Source organism: Schistocerca cancellata, chromosome 12, assembly GCF_023864275.1.
Source record: "Schistocerca cancellata isolate TAMUIC-IGC-003103 chromosome 12, iqSchCanc2.1, whole genome shotgun sequence".
Lineage (NCBI taxonomy): Eukaryota > Metazoa > Arthropoda > Insecta > Orthoptera > Acrididae > Schistocerca > Schistocerca cancellata.
Genome location: NC_064637.1, coordinates 19035300 through 19050915, shown reverse-complemented (window position 1 = coordinate 19050915; position 15616 = coordinate 19035300). Strand labels below are relative to the sequence as shown.

Sequence of the window (15616 nt, the reverse complement as noted above, 5' to 3'; positions counted from 1 at the left end):
CGGGAGGGTAATTGCGGGATGCGAAAGCTGTTTTCAGGTTATTGGTGTAACGGTTCAGGGATTCAAGACTGGAGCAGATTCGTTTGCCACATATGTAAATATATTTTTACTGATTCCTTAACCATAGTTTAATGAGTTGGATGTTGTTATTGTGGCCAGTACTGTGAACAACTCTTCTCGAGTCCTCGTCCCAATAATATACAGTCCTCATTCTCCCTAATTTTCATTTACTTTCAGAGTGCTAAATAGAGTCTAGCACTCTGCTGCATATTTTGCCTTTGCCATCACTACTACTACTCTGGTACCGCACTGCCCCACTCCTAGCGAAATGTTCTGCAGAGCACATTGGAGCCTGTGTTGTCCCAGTGAACCACACCACAGTCCTGTCATCGAGGACGACCTGTAGCACACACCGACTTCCAACAAACTGTAAAACTCATTCGAACCTTTCGAAAACTTTTTCTCGCTTTCACTCCGCAACAAAAAAAAATGTTAAGGGAAAATGTTTGTTGCTTACTATATTTCAGATGCCGGTCTGGTAAAATTTCTGCTTCAGATATGAGATTTTAATATATTACTTTGCTATTACTGACTCTACTGGCCATAAAATTTGCAGATGTTATCAACTTATACTACTGATGCCAACTATAAAATTATTTTGTTGTATGACATGTAACTTAGGAGATATGGCATGATAAGTATTGAGAAGCAAAAAAAAAAAAAAACAACTTTTCTTAAAAGCTTGAATATTTCTCTATTTCAGTATCACAAAATTTTCATTGAATTAAAAGGTATCAGAAGGCAAAAATTTTCATTGAATTAAAAGGTGTCAGACGGTAGTTGTGGTATCACTATCATATGCAATCACCAAATTATAAAACACAACTCTTCATTGTTTACATTCCGATGTGCAGCTTCCTGTGGCCCGCATCGGACAGCCGAGGACACGAGCCTAATCCACAATACGCTGTGACACATTTCTGTCCCTACGAAAATGTAGCTGATCTGAACCCGCTGGAAATCCAAATGTGTGTGAAGTTGTTAACCTGCTGACTGCTGATCTGTGTCGTGTGTTCCAGGGCAACCAGCTGCAGGAGGTGCCCGAGGGAGCATTCGCGGCACTGCGCAACCTCACAACACTGGACCTGTCTGAGAACGCCATCCTCAACGTGCGGGCCGGCGCTTTTTCCGGGCTGTCGTCACTCCGGGTGCTGCGCCTCCAGGGCAACAGGATCTCCGCCTTCAAGGTGGGCCCAGTGTATTATAAGGCACGGCTACCACAGTTAGTGCGCAGGGTCTACCGAGTTCCGTAGATGGTACTGTCCATATCGACTGAAACACAGGCGGAAATGGAAAATTTTTCACCGTGAAACACCGATGCTATATCTATCAAATTTGGTGGAGACCTTCGTAATGTAACAGTATTAAATGATTAACCTTCTGTTCCATTTGGAACTGTTGTCCATAATCAAAATCGGTATGAGGTATTGTAAATAGGAGACTTTCATAGCGTGCACACACACACTCATATTGAGAGACCCAAAGATAAGTTATGTTGAGCCTTACAATGGAAGAGATACGAAATATTTGGTCAATTTAAAAGCAGAGTACAGATTCGGACTGTAAGGGAGATGACAAATCAAATCACTGTTTCCAGAGTAAATTTTTCACTGTCCAATGGCACGGGCTTATATGTAACTTCCTAGTAGATTAAAACTGCGTTTCATACCTGGACTCGAACCTGGGACCTTTCGCGGGTAGGAGATGTGGCTTAGTCGGAGCCTGGGAGATTGTTTCCAGAATAGAGAAGGAAAAGAATCATTCTGGAAACATTTCCCCAGGTTGTGGAAAAGGCATGTCTCTGGAAAATACTAGGGCATGTGTCTTATTCTTCCAGACATGGCTCCATCCAGTTATCATCTATTTGTATCACTGGGATATTCACTGAATAATACTTCAATTCATACGAAAATGTACAAAAACGGCTAGCTGACTGGGTCGCTTCAAAAGAAGAACAGATTTTTTGGTGTGGCATACGTACCCTACTGGAGGTGTGGGAGATTATTTTGGATAAAATATTGTTTATCATTTTCAGACAACAGATGTGTAATTATTGCAACCAAATTGTGGTTCCGTACGTCTACACCTGGTATACAGGAGAGTTTAAGTGAAGTTTGGAAGCTAGAAGATGAGCCACTGGCGGAAATACAGCTGTGAGGGTGGGGCGCGATTTACGCTCGGGAAGCCCAATTGCCAGAGCTCTCGCTTGCGGATGTTTTAATCTAATGGGAAGTTTCAAGTGTCCGTAATGTGTCCGATTATGTGTGTAATTAATGAGCTGTTAAATCTTGTAGAAAATTTACACCCTAATAACTAATTTTCACAGCAGTTCTGAACCGACCCAACATTGCCAGGATATAGCATCACCGGATGAGACAGTTTGCGTAATTTTCAGTTTTCTGGAAGCCACATTAGCAAAATAGTCCCAATACGGCAGTGTGCTGCACAGGAAGACTTCAGCTGTTACGCTCGTACTTGGTTCGCAGGCACAGCTCCGTGGAGGGACACCTTATGTTTTGGGCTGAGAGAGAGTGGGGGAGAGGGATGAACAGCTTGGCACAACCTCCTCAGAATGACCAGTGGTGTCCCCACATCTCTAACTGAACTGCCCCAGGAATGACAGTGCAACCTGTCGAGTCAGGTTGACAATACAGAATTACTGCTTTGTCACCACTGATGTAATAAAATTGAGGGACACGTACTGTAGAGACCCACTCAGAAGCAGCATCTATATACAGTCCATCGATTATAATATATTGGAAGATTAATGTGTAAGTCAGCTACCATTTGTACAGGATGGCGCACGAAATGTGTTACCATTTTGTTTTTGAATATAAACTTTATTGTCTATACAATCTGAAAGGAACATATACTACAATGAAGAGCCGTCCGTGGAGATTTGCTCTAACTCAGCACATGCTCAATATGTCCACCATTTCATTTCCCAACTTCCTTCAAATGAACCCTGAAGTTAGTGATTACCCTACGGCACATGTCTTCCGTAATTTCACTGCGAGCTTGAAGAATAAGTCTTCTGAGCTCCATTAAATCACGTGGATGTTTCAGGAAAATTTTTTCCTTTAGGTACCCCCAAAGAAAAAAGTTACACGGATTGAGGTCTGGACTATTGGGGGGCCAATTTTGCCTGTCATTGAAGTGACCCGGAAACCTGAGTGAAATATTTCGCATGTCGAAATGCCCGTGTAAAAACTCCAACACAGTGTTTGCAGTGTGTGGCCTTGCTCCATCTTGCATGAACCACTGCGTGTTGAAGGGCAAGGCAGTAGCGAGAAGCTGTGGAATGAAGCTATTGCGAAGCGTGCTCAAATAACACTCGCTGTTCACAGTTTCTTCAAAGAAAAAGGGTCCGATAAGTCCATGACTGGAAATTGCTGCCCACGCTGTAATCCTCGGAGCATAATGTTGTCATTTGTGAAACACTTGTGGGTTTTCAGTGGCCCAAAAGCAAATATTTTGTTTGTTAACCACACTGTCTAAATGAAAATGCGCCTCGTCTGAAAACCAAACGTTGTTGAGAGTTTCTTCCCTATCCTCTGCCCACTGAGCAAACATTAGTCTCTGCTGCTTGTGTTCTTCAGTGAGCTTCTGCGCACAGGTCATCTCATACGGGTACATACGGAGGTCACTTTTAAGAACGCGTCAAACGGAGCGTCTGGATATTCCCTGTTGCACTGCTGCCTTTCTACACGATTTCTCGGCACTTCTCTGTACAGCAACTCGTACCGCTTCAATATTCTCCGGCGAACAAACAGGCTCAGTCCGAGGTCGCTTCGCTTCCAATACTGTTCCTTCCTGTACAAATTTATCGTACAACCTGTGGATGGTCATCTCGCAAGGGACCCACCGTGTGTTAAACTGTTGTCGAAAACGCCTCCGAGTCACAACGAGGCTTTTCCTTTCGTGAAAAAGTAACACAATTGCCGACCGTTGCTGTGTCGTCAGTCTTCCACTATCAGCCATTGCTGCTCGCTAGTCTCCTAATGGCAGTATCACGAATTACACGTCACTTCATAACTCGTTTGTTTTTCCAAGCTCTGCCGGTACTGATGCAGAGATACCAGCGAGATATCTAATGTGCGTCGTAAATTGTGAAAGAAACAATTGGTGACACATTTTGTGCAGCACCATGTAGTTCCAGAATGTACTGGACTTCATTGCTTTGAAGCCAGGCTCACATTTTAAATAAGTCATTAAAGTCTGAGTGTGAAACTTCCTGGCAGATTAAAACTGTGTGCCCGACCGAGACTCGAACTCGGGACCTTTGCCTTTCGCGGGCAAGTGCTCAACCAACTGAGCTACCGAAGCACAACTCATGCCCGGTCTCACAGCTTCACTTCTGCCAGTATCTCGTCTCCTACCTTCCAAACTTTACAGAAGCTCTCCTGCAAACCTTGCAGAACTAGCACTCCTGAAAGAAAGGATATTGCGGAGACATGGCTTAGCCACAGCCTGGGGGATGTTTCCAGAATGAGATTTTCACTCTGCAGCGGAGTGTGCGCTGATATGAAACTTCCTGGCAGATTAAAACTGTGTGCCCGACCGAGACTCGAACTCGGGACCTTTGCCTTTCGCGGGCAAGTGCTCAACCAACTGAGGTACCGAAGCACGACTCACGCCCGGTCTCACAGCTTCACTTCTGCCAGTATCTCGTCTCCTACCTTCCAAACTTTACAGAAGCTCTCCTGCGAACCTTGCAGAACTAGCACTCCTGAAAGAAAGGATATTGCGGAGACATGGCTTAGCCACAGCCTGGGGGATGTTTCCAGAATGAGATTTTCACTCTGCAGCGGAGTGTGCGCTGATATGAAACTTCCTGGCAGATTAAAACTGTGTGCCCGACCAAGACTCGAACTCGGGACCTTTGCCTTTCGCGGCCAAGTGCTCAACCAACTGAGCTACCGAAGCACGACTCACGCCCGGTCTCACAGCTTCACTTCTGCCAGTATCTCGTCTCCTACCTTCCAAACTTTACAGAAGCTCTCCTGCGAACCTTGCAGAACTAGCACTCCTGAAAGAAAGGATATTGCGGAGACATGGCTTAGCCACAGCCTGGGGGATGTTTCCAGAATGAGATTTTCACTCTGCAGCGGAGTGTGCGCTGATATGAAACTTCCTGGCAGATTAAAACTGTGTGCCCGACCGAGACTCGAACTCGGGACCTTTGCCTTTCGCGGGCAAGTGCTCAACCAACTGAGCTACCGAAGCACGACTCACGCCCGGTCTCACAGCTTCACTTCTGCCAGTATCTCGTCTCCTACCTTCCAAACTTTACAGAAGCTCTCCTGCGAACCTTGCAGAACTAGCACTCCTGAAAGAAAGGATATTGCGGAGACATGGCTTAGCCACAGCCTGGGGGATGTTTCCAGAATGAGATTTTCACTCTGCAGCGGAGTGTGCGCTGATATGAAACTTCCTGGCAGATTAAAACTGTGTGCCCGACCGAGACTCGAACTCGGGACCTTTGCCTTTCGCGGGCAAGTGCTCAACCAACTGAGCTACTGAAGCACGACTCACGCCCGGTCTCACAGCTTCACTTCTGCCAGTATCTCGTCTCCTACCTTCCAAACTTTACAGAAGCTCTCCTGCAAACCTTGCAGAACTAGCACTCCTGAAAGAAACGATATTGCGGAGACATGGCTTAGCCACAGCCTGGGGGATGTTTCCAGAATGAGATTTTCACTCTGCAGCGGAGTGTGCGCTGATATGAAACTTCCTGGCAGATTAAAACTATGTGCCCGACCGAGACTCGAACTTGGGACCTTTGCCTTTCGTGGGCAAGTGCTCAACCGACTGAGCTACCGAAGCACAACTCACGCCCGGTCTCACAGCTTCACTTCTGCCAGTATCTCGTCTCCTACCTTCCAAACTTTACAGAAGCTCTCCTGCGAACCTTGCAGAACTAGCACTCCTGAAAGAAAGGATATTGCGGAGACATGGCTTAGCCACAGCCTGGGGGATGTTTCCAGAATGAGATTTTCACTCTGCAGCGGAGTGTGCTCTGATATGAAACTTCCTGGCAGATTAAAACTGTGTGCCCGACCGAGACTCGAACTCGGGACCTTTGCTTTTCGCGGGCAAGTGCTCAACCAACTGAGCTACCGAAGCACGACTCACGCCCGGTCTCACAGCTTCACTTCTGCCAGTATCTCGTCTCCTACCTTCCAAACTTTACAGAAGCTCTCCTGCAAACCTTGCAGAACTAGCACTCCTGAAGGAAAGGATATTGCGGAGACATGGCTTAGCCACAGCCTGGGGGATGTTTCCAGAATGAGATTTTCACTCTGCAGCGGAGTGTGCGCTGATATGAAACTTCCTGGCAGATTAAAACTGTGTGCCCGACCAAGACTCGAACTCGGGACCTTTGCCTTTCGCGGCCAAGTGCTCAACCAACTGAGCTACCGAAGCACGACTCACGCCCGGTCTCACAGCTTCACTTCTGCCAGTATCTCGTCTCCTACCTTCCAAACTTTACAGAAGCTCTCCTGCGAACCTTGCAGAACTAGCACTCCTGAAAGAAAGGATATTGCGGAGACATGGCTTAGCCACAGCCTGGGGGATGTTTCCAGAATGAGATTTTCACTCTGCAGCGGAGTGTGCGCTGATATGAAACTTCCTGGCAGATTAAAACTGTGTGCCCGACCGAGACTCGAACTCGGGACCTTTGCCTTTCGCGGGCAAGTGCTCAACCAACTGAGCTACCGAAGCACGACTCACGCCCGGTCTCACAGCTTCACTTCTGCCAGTATCTCGTCTCCTACCTTCCAAACTTTACAGAAGCTCTCCTGCAAACCTTGCAGAACTAGCACTCCTGAAAGAAAGGATATTGCGGAGACATGGCTTAGCCACAGCCTGGGGGATGTTTCCAGAATGAGATTTTCACTCTGCAGCGGAGTGTGCGCTGATATGAAACTTCCTGGCAGATTAAAACTGTGTGCCCGACCGAGACTCGAACTCGGGACCTTTGCCTTTCGCGGGCAAGTGCTCAACCAACTGAGCTACTGAAGCACGACTCACGCCCGGTCTCACAGCTTCACTTCTGCCAGTATCTCGTCTCCTACCTTCCAAACTTTACAGAAGCTCTCCTGCGAACCTTGCAGAACTAGCACTCCTGAAAGAAAGGATATTGCGGAGACATGGCTTAGCCACAGCCTGGGGGATGTTTCCAGAATGAGATTTTCACTCTGCAGCGGAGTGTGCGCTGATATGAAACTTCCTGGCAGATTAAAACTATGTGCCCGACCGAGACTCGAACTCGGGACCTTTGCCTTTCGTGGGCAAGTGCTCAACCAACTGAGCTACCGAAGCACAACTCACGCCCGGTCTCACAGCTTCACTTCTGCCAGTATCTCGTCTCCTACCTTCCAAACTTTACAGAAGCTCTCCTGCGAACCTTGCAGAACTAGCACTCCTGAAAGAAAGGATATTGCGGAGACATGGCTTAGCCACAGCCTGGGGGATGTTTCCAGAATGAGATTTTCACTCTGCAGCGGAGTGTGCTCTGATATGAAACTTCCTGGCAGATTAAAACTGTGTGCCCGACCGAGACTCGAACTCGGGACCTTTGCTTTTCGCGGGCAAGTGCTCAACCAACTGAGCTACCGAAGCACGACTCACGCCCGGTCTCACAGCTTCACTTCTGCCAGTATCTCGTCTCCTACCTTCCAAACTTTACAGAAGCTCTCCTGCGAACCTTGCAGAACTAGCACTCCTGAAAGAAAGGATATTGCGGAGACATGGCTTAGCCACAGCCTGGGGGATGTTTCCAGAATGAGATTTTCACTCTGCAGCGGAGTGTGCGCTGATATGAAACTTCCTGGCAGATTAAAACTGTGTGCCCGACCGAGACTCGAACTCGGGACCTTTGCCTTTCGCAGGCAAGTGCTCAACCAACTGAGCTACCGAAGCACGACTCACGCCCGGTCTCACAGCTTCACTTCTGCCAGTATCTCGTCTCCTACCTTCCAAACTTTACAGAAGCTCTCCTGCGAACCTTGCAGAACTAGCACTCCTGAAAGAAAGGATATTGCGGAGACATGGCTTAGCCACAGCCTGGGGGATGTTTCCAGAATGAGATTTTCACTCTGCAGCGGAGTGTGCGCTGATATGAAACTTCCTGGCAGATTAAAACTGTGTGCCTGACCGAGACTCGAACTCGGGACCTTTGCCTTTCGCGGGCAAGTGCCCGGTCTCACAGCTTCACTTCTGCCAGTATCTCGTCTCCTACCTTCCAAACTTTACAGAAGCTCTCCTGCGAACCTTGCAGAACTAGCACTCCTGAAAGAAAGGATATTGCGGAGACATGGCTTAGCCACAGCCTGGGGGATGTTTCCAAAATGAGATTTTCACTCTGCAGCGGAGTCTCGGTCGGGCACACAGTTTTAATCTGCCAGGAAGTTTCATATCAGCGCACACTCCGCTGCAGAGTGAAAATCTCATTCTCATCCAGGATTTCTCTAAATCCTGGATGAACTCCCACTGTTATTTCCTTGTGTAATTTACGTATTCTTTTTCTGTGGATAGCTTGCTTGTGCCTGTACTTTCTCAGAACTGTGCTTTTGTGGCTTTCCCCAAAGACTGTCTCTGTCTTAGTAATAAGAGTAATACACTGATTTTAATTCAATTGCAGTATCTCTGTTGCTTCTGTAAGACCTCCCCTGTTCCAAAATAATTTTATCACACCTCAACTGAAACACCTGTTTTCATTTGCAAACCCAATGCTGAATGTACAAGGAGACAGCCAGTTTTGCAGGTAGGCTGTACTTTATCTGTATAATAATAATAGGAAGAAGTGCTAGAGTTGCAGGTGCATTTGTGATCGACCATACTCCGCCTTTCCATTTAATTAATTTTGTCTGAGTTGGTGACAAACTGACAATTTAATTCCATTCAAGACTTAACAGTACTGTATCATGCTGATCACCTGTTATTCATCTACATTTACGTACATACTCCGCAATACACCGTGCGGTGCATGGCGGAGGGTACCTCGTACCACAATTAGAATCTTCTCTCCCTGTTCCACTCCCAAACAGAATGAAGGTAAAATGACTGCCTATATGCCTCTGTGCGAGCCCTAATCTCTCTTATGTTATCTTTGAGGTCTTTCCGTAAAATATAACACTCGCGTAATCATCAAACCTACCAGTAACAAATCTAGCAGCCCGCCTCTGAATTGCTTCTATGTCCTCCCTGAATCTGACCTGATAGGGATCCCAGACGCTCGAGCACTATTCAAGAATTGGTCATATTAGTCTTTTATAAGCGGTCTCCTTTACAGATGAACCACATCTTCCCAAAATTCTACCAATGAACCGATGCCTTCCCCACAACTGCAATTACATGCATGTCCCACTTCATATCACTCTGCAATGTTACTCCCAAATATTTAATCGACGTGACTGTGTCAAGCACTACACTACTAATGGAGTATTCAAACATTACAGGATTCTTTTTCCTATTCAGCTGCATTAATTTACATTTATCTATATTTAGATTTACCTGCCATTCTTTACACCAATCACAAATCCTGTCCAAGTCATCTGGTATCCTCCTACAGTCACTCGACGATGATACCTTCCCGTACACCACAGCATTGTCAGCAAACAGCTGCACATTGCTATCCACCCTATCCAAAAGATCATTTATGTAGATAGAAAACAACAGCGGACCTACCACACTTCCCTGGCTCACTCCAGATGATACCCTCACTCACCTCCGACAAACACTCACCATCGAAGACAACGTACTGGGTTCTATTACTTAAGAAGTCTTCGAGCCACTCACATATTTGGGAACCAATCCCATATGCTCGTACCTTAGTTAGGAGTCTGCAGTGGGACACCGAGTCAAACACTTTCCGGAAGTCAAGGAATATGGCATCCGTTCGCAAGATATCGTGTGAAAAAAGGGCGACTTGTATTTCGCAGGAGCGATGCTTTCTAAAGCCGTGCTGATGCGTGGACAGCAACTTCTCTGTCTCAAGGAAATTCATTATATTTGAACTGAGAATATGTTCGAGAATCCTGCAACAAACTGATGTTAAGGATATTGGTCTGTAATTTTGAAGATCCGTCCTTCTACCCTTCTTATATACGGGTGTCACCTGCACTTTTTTCCAGTCGCTCAGGACTTTCAGGTGCTACAGTGTGACCTCCACAGACACGATTACATTCTCGTATTCATCAGGGCGTAGAAGCCTCCAAGTATCTTGAGGAATTTCTTGCAATATGTAGAACGTGCTGAGTCAGTTCATGAGGGCTACTGGCTGTACACCATCAAATCCTAGGCACTCTGTGTGGATGACAATTTGGGGAACTGGTCAGGCCAGTAATGTCGATTTATTCCTCGAGACATAAGTAGTGTGATCTACAATGCATTACCCTGCTGGAATATGACATTCTGTACACTGGTCATGATGAATATGACAAAAGCAAGAGTTGTGACACCAATTCCATAACTTCACTGCTGTGACTTCATGACATTACAGTTTGATGGATTTCATTCACATTACTTCCATTTGCTTCAGCTGTCACACACTGAGACAAGCCCTAAATTCCTTCAGAGTTGTTTTAATTTTGTCCATTGTGCAGAACCACAATCAAAACTTTAATATTAATCTAAATTAAAATCAGCCCACTTGCATTTAAAATACTGTGGGTTGTAGGCCTTTCATTTATCCAAATAATCAGTTTGCTTGTGCACGACTGCAGTTGTGCGTATATCGTATCAGGGAAACCATTGGTGTCTGTACTTATGTTTATTAGGATTATTTGGCCATTCATTGTCCTCTACTGGTTTTATCGATAAAAGTCAAACTCCATTTGTATTCTCCTCAAAGTAAATGTTCACCCAAGCTTTGGCAACTGGATGAGCAGGTGGGTTCATTAGACCAGATTCACAGATTGCTGTCGTGTAATGTGGGGACTGTGCACGTTGTAACTGTAGAGAACTGTATTTAAGTTAATGAGTATTAGCAATAATATAAGTCATTCAGTTCAAACACAGTATATTGCACTTGAAGTACTTATATGGGGCCTAATTAGTCTCACTGAGCTCAGCAACAGACTTGATGCTTAGCCACATAGATAAATTTCTTTCATTAGGTTCATATTGGGAAAAGTATTCATTATTATACTTAGTTTTGTCCAATATTGTCAGTGTTGTCAGCATAACTGCCTGTATTACTTTGGTAGAAGAAAAGCATCTTCTACTGCTTTGTGATTTTTATTTCAATACCCGATACATTTTGAGCTCTAAGGACTCATTTTCATGCACTTGTTCAATTTTTGAAAACAGATTACCCCAGTCCTGTTACCAGCGATTGGTAGATAGCACATAGGTATAGCACATGCAAACAACTCTGCATGCAAGCAAACATTTTTACCTCCACAGCACATTTGCAAAAAAATGCAGACAAGTCAAAGAATATCTGACCATGATGGAACACATCTGGGACAGTATTGGCCACCAGATCTACACCCACAAATTACAGGTCGTAATGTATGATGTAAAATTTTACATGCTACCATTTTAATAGTACACAAAGTGATGTGCTTCTTTAGAGTGATCAGAACAAAGTTTATTGCACAATAGATAGAGGATGGTAGATGCGAGATACAAAAATAATACGAGGGCTATCCACAAAGTACATTACATTTTGGTTTGTGTCCGTTAGGGGCGGGGCTAGCGCAGCCATCTTGGTGACATGGCATTCGGCCACTCAGTCGGCATCCTGCCGTGCTAGTGAGAGGTTCGTGCTGTACTCCATTGAGTTACTGTGACAGTTTGAAATGTCAGCGTTAATTGAAAATGCCGCGAAGTGTGAAGTGCGTGCTGTAATAAGGTTTCTGACTGCAAAAAACTGTACACCAATAGAAATCTATCGGCAGCTTTGTGAAGTGTACGGGGACAACATAATCACTGAAGGTGGAGTGCGTCAATGGGTCATAAAATTTAAAAATGGCCGAACTAACGTTCATGACGAAGAGCGAAGTGGAAGACCCAGCATAGTGACTGCCGAACTTGTCGAAAAAGTCGATGCCGGGGTCCGTGAAAACCGTAATTTCACAATAACGGAACTCTCTATGAGTTTTCCACAAATTTCACGAAGTTTGTTGCACGAAATCATTACCAAAAAGCTCGGTTACCACAAGTTTTGTGCAAGATGGATACCAAAAATCTTGACAGAGATTCACAAAAATCAGCGGATGGCTGCAGCGTTAACGTTTTTGGACGCTTACGAGAAAGAGGGCGACTCACTACTCGATCGCATCGTTAGTGGTGACGAAACATGGGTTAAGCATGTGAACTGTGAGACAAAATTGCAGTCAATACAGTGGGGGCACACAAATTCCCCCAAAAACCCAAGAAATGCATGCAGACAATGTTGGCAAGGAAGGTGATGGCGACTGTCGTTTGGGACAGAAAAGGTGTGATTTTTGTGGATTTTCTGGAAAGAGGCACTACAATAAACTCTCAAAGGTATTGCCGAACTCTGTACAACCTCAGAAGAACAATACAAAACAAGCACAGGGGAAAGTTGGGCTCAAAGATCTTGCCGATTCACGACAACACCGGGGCCCACACGGCAAATGCCACTCGTGAAGTTCTCGAATCTTTTTAGTGGGAGTTGTTTCGTCATCCGCCGTACAGTCCCGACCTGGCACCAAGCCACTTCCACTTACTCCCAGCAATGAAGAAGTGGTTGGCTGTGCAGCATTTTGATGACGACGCACAGCTTCAAGAAGAGGTAACCACGTGGTTGAAGGCGCAGGCGGCTGAATTTTACAACGAAGGAATTTCCGAGCTTGTCCGTTGCTACGATAAGTGCCTTAATTTAAATGGCAACTATGTAGAAAAGTAGTATTTAAGTGTGGCTTTCATCTATCTATAACAAAAAAGATTTCCAATACTTTATTTATTTTTAATTCCAAAACGTAATGAACTTTGTGGATAGCCCTCATAAAAAAATACTCATTCTGCATTCTCATTAATACATCAAAGACAGGTGTTGATATTACTTCAGGCAGTTTTCTTCCCTTTTGGGTTTTAATTGCAATGGAAACTGGTTTGACACTGCAATGAAAGAAGGACCACACAATTTTCAACTTTAACTGAAATTTAATAAGCATAAAATACTTTTCAGCAGTATAAGGAAATGATAGACTCACCATAAAGACAACACATTGAGTTGCAGATAGGCACAACAAAAATACCACTTAAAACATTATGTTTTGTCCATACCGTTCTTCAGAAAAGGAAAGACACAAACAAGCACACCTCACGCGCACACGCCCACTATCTCTGGCAGCTCGAACGGATCAATCTGAGCTGCCCGAGATGGCGGTCGTGTGTGTGTGTGCGTGTGGTGTGCTAGCTCGTACGAATGAATGTATGTGCGTGTGTTTCTTTTTCTGAAGAAGGTGCTGGCCAAAAGCTAACGAGTAAGTGTCTTCTCGTTGTGCCCGTCTGCAGCTCAAGGTGCCTTCTTTACGTCGAGTGTCTATCTTTTCCTTAAACCGTCGATATTCCGAGCTGATATTCCATTGTTTAAAATACTTTTTCTGCAGAGTCTGACCAGTACTGTCAGGTGTGCACAACTGAACTAAAAAATTACCTGCAGTGATTTTCTGTCAATGACAACTTGTCTTGCGGTCACCACTGCCCGAGCATATACATAATAATAATTGAAATCAATAAACTTATTGTTAATATTACAATTTTGAAGAATCTCTGATCACAGAGTTAGGTTATTAATCAAATGGGAGACACATAATAAAGTGCGAAACAGACTGGCTGTGACAGCGTACTGAGTGTTGAACATTTTTAGTTTCAGATTTGGAAGACAACAATTTTAATGATCAAGAATCATCAATCTTTAATTAAACATGTAATTAATGTTTTTATATCACTACTGTAAATTACTGCATAATTAAAAACGTGACAGTGTGCAAAACTGGTTACACTTTTACATATTTTACCAAATGTCACAAGCTGGAATATCTACAGTTGTAACAAAATATGGATCAAGTAGTTTATTAAATGAAGTATCGAATAATTCAATATGTGCTTCTCACTCTGCCACATTACAGTGGGAATTATGTTGCATCTAAGACACTCGGCTCCAGAAACCGAGCAAGTACTCGTCAGGTCCGTGACATGCAGAAGCACTGCCATAGTCCATTCAGAAGGTAGACCGATGTTTTGGCTCGTCTTTTTATTTCTGGCATCTTCACGTACTGTGTGACCCAGAGCACGCGTGCACCACTATACAGGGTGTTACAAAAAGGTACAGCCAAACTTTCAGGAGACATTCCTCACACACAAATAAAGAAAAGATGTTATGTGGACATGTGTCCGGAAACACTTAATTTCCATGTTAGAGCTCATTTTAGTTTCGTCAGTATGTACTGTACTTCTTCAATTCACCGCCTGTTGGCCCAATTGAAGGAAGGTAATGTTGACTTCGGTGCTTGTGTTGATATGCGACTCATTGCTCTACAGTACTAGCATCGAGCACATCAGTACATAGCATCAACAGGTTAGTGTTCATCACGAACGTGGTTTTGGAGTCAGTGCAATGTTTGCAAATGCAGAGTTGGCAGATGCCCATTTGATGTATGGATGAGCACGGGGCAATAGCCGTGGTGCGGTACGTTTGTATCGAGACAGATTTCCAGAACGAAGGTGTCCTGACAGGAAGACGTTCGAAGCAATTGATCGGTGTCTTATGGAGCACGGAACATTCCAGCCTATGACTCATGTCTGGGGAAGACCCAGAACGACGAGGACACCTGCAATGGACGAGGGAATTCTTTGTGCAGTTGACGATAACCCTAATGTCAGCGTCAGAGAAGTTGCTGCTGTACAAGGTAACGTTGACCACGTCACTGTATGGAGAGTGCTACGGGAGAACCAGTTGTTTCCGTACCGTGTACAGCGTGTGCAGGCACTATCAGCAGCTGATTTGCCTCCACGGGTACACTTCTGCGAATGGTTCATCCAACAATGTGTCAATCCTCATTTCAGTGCAAATGTTCTCTTTACGGACGAGGCTTCATTCCAACTTGATCAAATTGTAAATTTTCACAATCGGCATGTGTGGGCTGACGAGAATCCGCACGCAATTGTGCAATCACGTCATCAACATAGATTTTCTGTGGACGTTTGGGCAGGCATTGTTGGTGATGTCTCGATTGGGCCCCGTGTTCTTCCACCTACGCTCAATGGAGTGTGTTATCACAATTTCATACGGGATACTCTTCCTGTGCTGCTAGAACATGTGCCTTTACAAGTGCGACACAACATGTGGTTCATGCACGATGGAGCTCCTGCACATTTCAGTCGAAGTGTTCGTACGCTTCTCAACAACAGATTCGGTGACTGACAGATTGGTATAGGTGGACCAATTCCATGGCCTCCACGCTCTCCTGACCTCAACCCTCTTGACTTTCATTTATGGGGGCATTTGAAAGCTCTTGTCTACACAACCCGGGTACCAAATGTAGAGACTCTTCGTGCTCGTGTTGTGGACGGC

General features: G+C 44.9%; 1 protein-coding gene across 1 annotated transcript in view; it reads left to right on the top strand.

Annotated features, from left to right (window-relative positions):
- LOC126109837 (chondroadherin-like protein) overlaps positions 1 to 15616 on the top strand; it is a 222495-nt gene that overhangs the window by 129023 nt on the left and 77856 nt on the right. The window contains exon 11 of the mRNA XM_049914896.1: positions 1080 to 1247. Coding sequence (XP_049770853.1) covers positions 1080 to 1247 — 168 coding nt within the window. The remainder of the gene's footprint in view (positions 1 to 1079; positions 1248 to 15616) is intronic.